Source organism: Nansenia antarctica, assembly GCF_963989245.1.
Source record: "Nansenia antarctica genome assembly, chromosome: 3".
Lineage (NCBI taxonomy): Eukaryota > Metazoa > Chordata > Actinopteri > Argentiniformes > Microstomatidae > Nansenia > Nansenia antarctica.
Genome location: NC_137688.1, coordinates 69,779,511 through 69,786,250, shown reverse-complemented (window position 1 = coordinate 69,786,250; position 6,740 = coordinate 69,779,511). Strand labels below are relative to the sequence as shown.

At 47.7% G+C, this 6,740-nt stretch overlaps 1 protein-coding gene across 1 annotated transcript in view; it reads left to right on the top strand.

Annotated features, from left to right (window-relative positions):
• The window catches only part of arhgef3l (Rho guanine nucleotide exchange factor (GEF) 3, like), a gene marked incomplete at both ends in the record, with an annotated part of 24,040 nt that continues 17,300 nt past the window's right edge, over positions 1 to 6,740 (top strand). The window contains 4 exons of the mRNA XM_080527487.1: positions 1 to 28; positions 522 to 644; positions 1,090 to 1,103; positions 2,959 to 3,150. Of these exons, the coding sequence (XP_080383613.1) occupies positions 1 to 28; positions 522 to 644; positions 1,090 to 1,103; positions 2,959 to 3,150 (357 nt within the window). The remainder of the gene's footprint in view (positions 29 to 521; positions 645 to 1,089; positions 1,104 to 2,958; positions 3,151 to 6,740) is intronic.

Here is a 6,740-nt window from a genome sequence, read left to right as displayed (position 1 = left end):
ATGGGGGCCAGAGTGACAGCCAGCGAGGGTCAGGTGACTGAACTGAGAGGAGACGTGGAGGAGATGGAGACAGAGAATGCAGGCATGTATAACGTAGAGATCTGCAGACCCTCAAACAGCTTGCTCCTCCAGGTCCCCAATACCAGGCTATGGAACAGCCTTCCTAGCCAGCTAAGGGAACAGCCTTCCTAGCCAGCTGAAGGGAACAGCCTTCCTAGCCAGCTGAAGGGAACAGCCTTCCTAGCCAGCTAAGGGAACAGCCTTCCTAGCCAGCTAAGGGAACAGCCTTCCTAGCCAGCTAAGGGAACAGCCTTCCTAGCCAGCTAAGGGAACAGCCTTCCTAGCTAGCTAAGGGAACAGCCTTCCTAGCCAGCTAAGGGAACAACCTTCCTAGCCAGCTAAGGGAACAGCCTTCCTAGCCAGCTAAGGGAACAGCCTTCCTCATAATGAACAGTTTGGCCTGGTAAGATGGTACGCTGCTTTAAAGGAGATATCCATGTGTTATTCCCTTGTGTTCACAGAGAGACCGAAGGTGGCGTTCTCTGCTGCCCTAGGTGCTCAGATAGGACCTGTCTCTGGTCGTACCACTGTGGTCTACAAAAACATCATCACCAACATCGGCCAAGCCTACAGCCCAACCACAGGTACTGCTGACACACAGCAACAGATATAAAATGATTGAATGATTGGATGAATGGATGGATAAAAGTTAGTGTACATAGCCTTTATTTATGTAAACCAGCTCCTTCCCTTCTTGTGATTTTTTTTCTAAAAGTTTTTCTTTTCCCTTTCCTAACACCAGGGGAGCCACCCCTCCTAAATTTCGTTGTTTGGTACCTGTACTGTAGCAATGACAATAAAGTCCATTCATTCATTCATTCATTCATTCATTCATTCATTCATTCATAAAAACCTGTGTGAATCCCAAAATGATATACAAAGGTTATCCTGTTGGAAACAACATTACGACAACAGCTATGCAGGATGAACACAATAAAGTCATTATAAACATGTTATTTCCATTGTGGGGTCATCAGCTACAGGGACTGTGTTCACCATTACTAACAGTCATGTTGCTCTGGTGTCCAGGAGACACAGACAGTGTTGATCTCTCTCTGCTTTCCTCTGATACAGGACTCTTCACAGCACCAGAGTGAGAGGAGTCTACTACTTCAGACTCAACGCCTATGAAATCGACGGCTCAACATGGATTCCTCTGTTCTTGTATAAGAATGACCAGCAGATGATGTATGTAAGTCAGAACACTAATGCAGGGGCTCAGTCTGTATCTGGTGGGTTGACTCTCCAGCTGGAGGAGGGAGACTTGGTCGGCATGCGCCTTTACTCAGGCTACAGCCTCTATGATAGTAGTCTTAATCTCAACACCTTCAGTGGCTTCCTGCTCTTCCCTGTGTGAAGAGATCATCTGTCCTGATGAATTCAGATGAAAAGTGTTTAGAGTTCCAAGAGCTTCTAATGTTCCTCTGACAACTTCTCATTAAACACCACCTAAGAGCAAACAGCACTGACTCCTTGTGATGTATTGACGTGTGTGTTATCCCCAAAGTAACTCAAACCCAAAATGCAGAAGCATCCAACTGCAAACAGACATAAAATGGACTGACTTATACAGCTCCTTATTCCAAAGTGCTTTACAATGGCAGCTCATTCACCCATTCACACACCAGTGGCAGCAAGCTACCAAGGTGCCGGCCCGCTCATTGGGTGCAATTTATATATTTATATTTATTTATATTTTCAAACAAAATTAAACTTACAAAAACACCACTGATGCACCATTTCAGTTAGGCGGTACTCAGGTACTTAAGAAGTCAAATGTCCAGGCCAGAGATCCACCTTTAAGTTGCTTTATTGTCCAGTTCCAAGTAAACACTCACGTTCAATGGCTGCCTCTCTCGTACTCTGGTAAAAAACCACATCCTCTAGTGGTGCCTCACCTGACATGCATACCTGCTACCTTTATCCCAAGTGCTGCCCCTAGTGGTTACAAATAGAATAAACAAATACAAAAATAACTAATAATAATAACAAAATAATCAAATTAATGAAATAGCTCCTACAGTGAGAATCCACCATCCATGTTTATCTCTGTTTGTGGGGTATCCCTTAGGAATGGACTAGATGCCAGTGTAAAACTGAGCACAAATATTAATAAATTCAAAGGCCATTATAAAGAAGTGTTTTTGGACAGGACAGAGGCCTACAGGACAGAGGACTCTGTGAGTAGTAAGGTGACTGAAGTACATCTTTTTAATTTCCCTGCATTTGATATTTATGTTGTATATGGATATTCATGTTATATTTAGTTATAGAAAGAGACTCCGTTTTTTTTTTACAAATATGAAATAACGGTTTCTTTTTATTTTATTTTGCACACAAGAACAGTAGCTATCCTATCAGAGGACACCGCCCAGCCTGTTTCTCTGTGTCTCCCTCATCCTGAAGTGATTTAGAACATGTAAGCATACAGGGTGGTAGAACGCACATATCTAGGGAAAGTCATGAAAGGAGGGTCCTGAAATTTGATCGAGTGCAAAGATAGAATTTTCTTTTCACTCACAGGGGTCACTGTGACCCCTCACGGCTCTTCTAGTGTTAACTGATTTAAATGTGGAAACTGGTGTAGGCCATTAGAATTTCATATGACTTGTGACTTGCTTAACCTGAGCAGTGACTCTGCTTTACTTGCTTGACTTACAGCAGTGACTCGTCTTGACTGGACTTCTCACCACAGTACCTTGGGACTTGCTTAAGACTTGAAGGTTAAGACTTGAGACGTGCTTGTGACTTACTTCTTACTAACCTGTGGTTAACACAGCCCTGTGTGTGTGTGTGTGTGTGTGTGTGTGTGTGTGTGTGTGTGCGTGTGCGTGAGCGTGCGTGTGCCTGTGTGTGTGTGTGTGTGAGAGTGTGCGTGTGTGTGTGTGTGTCGCCCAGAGCAAGCTGATAGCTGGGAAGATCATCCCTGCCATCGCCACCACCACAGCAGCAGTGGTGGGCCAGGTGTGTCTGGAGCTCATCAAGATCGTCCAGGGACACAAGAAGCTCGAGGCCTTCAAGAACGGCTTCATGAACCTCGCCCTACCTTTCTTCGCCTACTCTGAACCCATCGCTGCCCCCAGCCACAAGGTACTGGCACGTGTGTGTGTGTGTGTGTGTGTGTGTGTGTGTGTGTGTGTGTGTGTGTGTGTGTGTGTGTGTGTGTGTGTGTGTGCGTGTGTGTGTGTGTGTGAGAGCAGGATTTCACCATTGATGTTGTAACAAAGGCTCTTACGGCCTGGAGTTCCCCTCTCCATCTGCTGCTGACTGACAGATCTCTCTCCCTCCCTCCCTTCTCCCCTCCCTCCGCGTGTGTGTGTGTGTGTGGGAGGGGGGGGGTCTGTGGGGGTGTGTGTGTGTGTGGGGGGGGGGGGGGGTCAGTGGGGGTGTGTGTGTGTGTGTGTGGGTCTGTGTCTTAGTATTTCTGTCGGTTTAAGCCTAGATGCTGTCCTCCCTTCCTCTCTCCTGCATAACATGTCTCTCTCTCTCTCTCTCTCTCTCCCTCCCCCTCTCTCTCTCTCTCCCTGTCTCTCTGTCTCTCTCTCTCTCTCTCCCTCCCCCTCTCTCTCTCTCTCCCTGTCTCTCTCTCTCTCTCTCCCTGTCTCTCTCTCTCTCTCTCTCCCTCCCCCTCTCTCTCTCTCCCTCTCTCTCCCTCCCCCGTCTGAGGGTGCACAGCTCAGGTCAGTCTCTCTGGGGGGGGGGGGGATTGCACATGACTTGAGTTTGATTTATTTATTTTTTACTATTATTTTGTATTATTTTTCTTTCTATTTTATGAACAGACTTGTCCCCCACCATCTTGTAGAACATGAACTCTGTCTTCTTTCTACTTTGTTAACCTCCAGATGACATTACAGTGTACAAGTAAGACAATGAGTTGTGTCCTGTGACGGGAGCACTTAGTGTGATAGTTTTAGTATAGTTTTATTTATTTTTATGCACCAGTAGGTCTCTAGAGGAGGGGAGAGGAGAGGAGAGGAGAGGAGAGGAAAGTGGTTGCTGCACCAGTAGGTCCCTACGCTACATCTGAAACACGCCAGGCCACGAGGAGGCCGCTGGAGGTAGAAATCGGAGGACGGGCGGAATATAATAATAATAATAATAACTTTTATTTGTATAGCACTTTTACTGCAAACGTTGCAGCTCAAAGTGCTCCAATCATTATATAATCATAATTTAATCATTTACTCATTTAAAGGCAATATTAAAAAGATGGGTTTTTAGTCTTGACTTGAACTGAGGTTGCATCCCTAATGTAAACTGGCAGTGAATAAAGATGTAAACATTTATTTTTAAATAATAATAATAATAATGGGTCTGTCGTTCCTGTTACGGGGGTGTAGAGTCTGTCACAAGTCTGCCTGTCTGTCTGTCTGACTGTCTGTCTGTCTGTCTGCCTGCCTGCCTGTCTGTCTGTCTGCCTGTCTGTCTGTCTGCCTGTCTGTCTGTCTGTCGTTCCTGTTACGGGGGTGAGTCACAGGGTGGCTGGTCACACCACAGACCTGTCTGTCTGTCTGTCTGTGTGTCTGTTTGTCTGCCTGTCTGTCTGTCTGTCTGGCCAGAGAACAGAGCTGTCTGCCTGCCTGTCTGTCTGACTGTATGCCTGTCTGTCTGTCTGTCTGACTGTCTGTCTGTCTGACTCTCTGTCTGTCTGGCCAGAGAACAGAGCTGTCTGTCTGTCTGTCTGTTTGTCTGTCTGTCTGACTGTCTGTCTGTCTGGCCAGAGAACAGGGCTGTCTGTCTGTCTGTCTGACTGTCTGTCTGTCTGGCCAGAGAACAGGGCTGTCTGTCTGACTGTCTGTCTGTCTGTCTGTCTGGCCAGAGAACAGGGCTGTCTGTCTGTCTGACTGTCTGTCTGTCTGGCCAGAGAACAGGGCTGTCTGTCTGCCGGTAATACAGATGAAACACACACCTCATCAGTGTTGCATGACTGTCTGTGGCTGCAGCTGCTGTGGTCTAGAGGACCGAGTGGTCTAGTTCTTTAGGCTGAGTTCAGCAGCATCTCTGACACGTTGTTCACTGTTGAATCTGACCCGTCTGGCCAGAGAACAGAGCTGTCTGTCTGTCTGTCTGTCTGGCTGGCTGGCTGTCTGGCTGTCTGGCTGTCTGTCTGGCTGTCTGTCTGTCTGTCTGGCCAGAGAACAGAGCTGTCTGTCTGTCTGTCTGCCTCTTGGGGGGGGGCTGAAAATAAATCAGGTTCCATGTTAAAAACAAAGAGCACACGACAGACAGCGGCACACATCCAAGCATTTCCAGCACAGTTAAAAGAGTACAAACATACATCTCCACACCTCCTCCACTTACATAACCACTCTAGTACTCTAGTACTCTAGAACCACTGTTCTAGAGTAAAGACCGGTGACAAACATTCAATAACTCTAAATAACACTTCCTTTCTCTGAGAACGTTCATTTGTTTCCACACCTGTCTTAGAGACCATACAACGTCATTGGTCACATTGCCTCAATGGCCGACCCTGTGCCTAGACCATAAAATACAGAATTCCAACAAATTTGACTGACGGACTGATCGCATAGCAATAAAACAGTTAATAATTTAAAGATAAGGTTACAGGAAGTACAAACACACACACCGAGCCAGGAAATACCTGCTGCTCTGTGTTGTGTGTTTAGCTCAATAGGCTAGTTGCACAACCGGCTAGTTTTTTCTTTTTACTGATCACCTCCCCTGGAAGCTGTGTGTGACTCACCTCCCCTGGAGGCTGTGTGTGACTCACCTCCCCTGGAGGCTGTGTGTGACTCACGTCGGCCCTGAATGGCCTCATTGTGGTGTTCGACTGGGGTGGTTTTGGCGGCGTAACGAACAGGCCCACAGACAGACAGGCAGGCGGGCAGGCAGACAAACAGACAGACAGGCAGGCAGGCAGGCAGGCAGGCAGGCAGACAGGCAGACAGACAGACAGACAGACAGACAGACAGGCAGGCAGGCAGGCAGGCAGACAGGCAGGCAGGCAGGCAGGCGGGCAGGCTTCCACTTCCTCATGTCTCTCACATCTCACTCTACTTCACTTTTTTACGTGACAGTCTCAGGGCTTCACGCGGATCGAGTGTGAACCACTTTACGCGTCGCCTGTTTCATCGAACAAGTCCCCTGTATGTCTGTCTGTCTGTCTGTTTGTCTGTCTGTCTGTCTGTCTGTCATTGTTTTTCTGAGGTGAAAGTTTTGAACTTCAGAGTTCAGGTTGTCGTCGTCGCTGTTGTTGTCGTTATGGAGCGGTAGTAGAGAGAGAGAGCTGATAGGTGGAGGAGGCAGCGGCTCGGGGACAGGATGTGGTTTGGGTTTGAGAGAACAAGAGGAAGAGACAGAGGAGGAGGTCGGTTGGTTGGTTGGTTGGTTGGTTGGTTGGTGGGGGTTGTTTCTCTGCTGCTCTGCTGCTCTGCTGCGTCTGTCTGTCTGTCTCTCTCTCTCTCTGTCTGCCTGTCCCCGTCTGGTGTGAAGCACTGTGAGAAGGACCCACAGGTGAGACGGTGAAGAAGGAAGGGGGGACGAACTAAAGGTTTGGCGTTAGAAAGTCGTCGAGTCGAAGCCTTGAGACGGACACTTTTTGTCAGAATGTTCAGTGGAGTTCTGGTGGAGAAGACTTTGCTTGGATGAGAGAAGAAGCGAGGGAGGAGGATGGAGAGAGAGGAGAGTGACGGCGATGCGTGGACTTCCTGGTG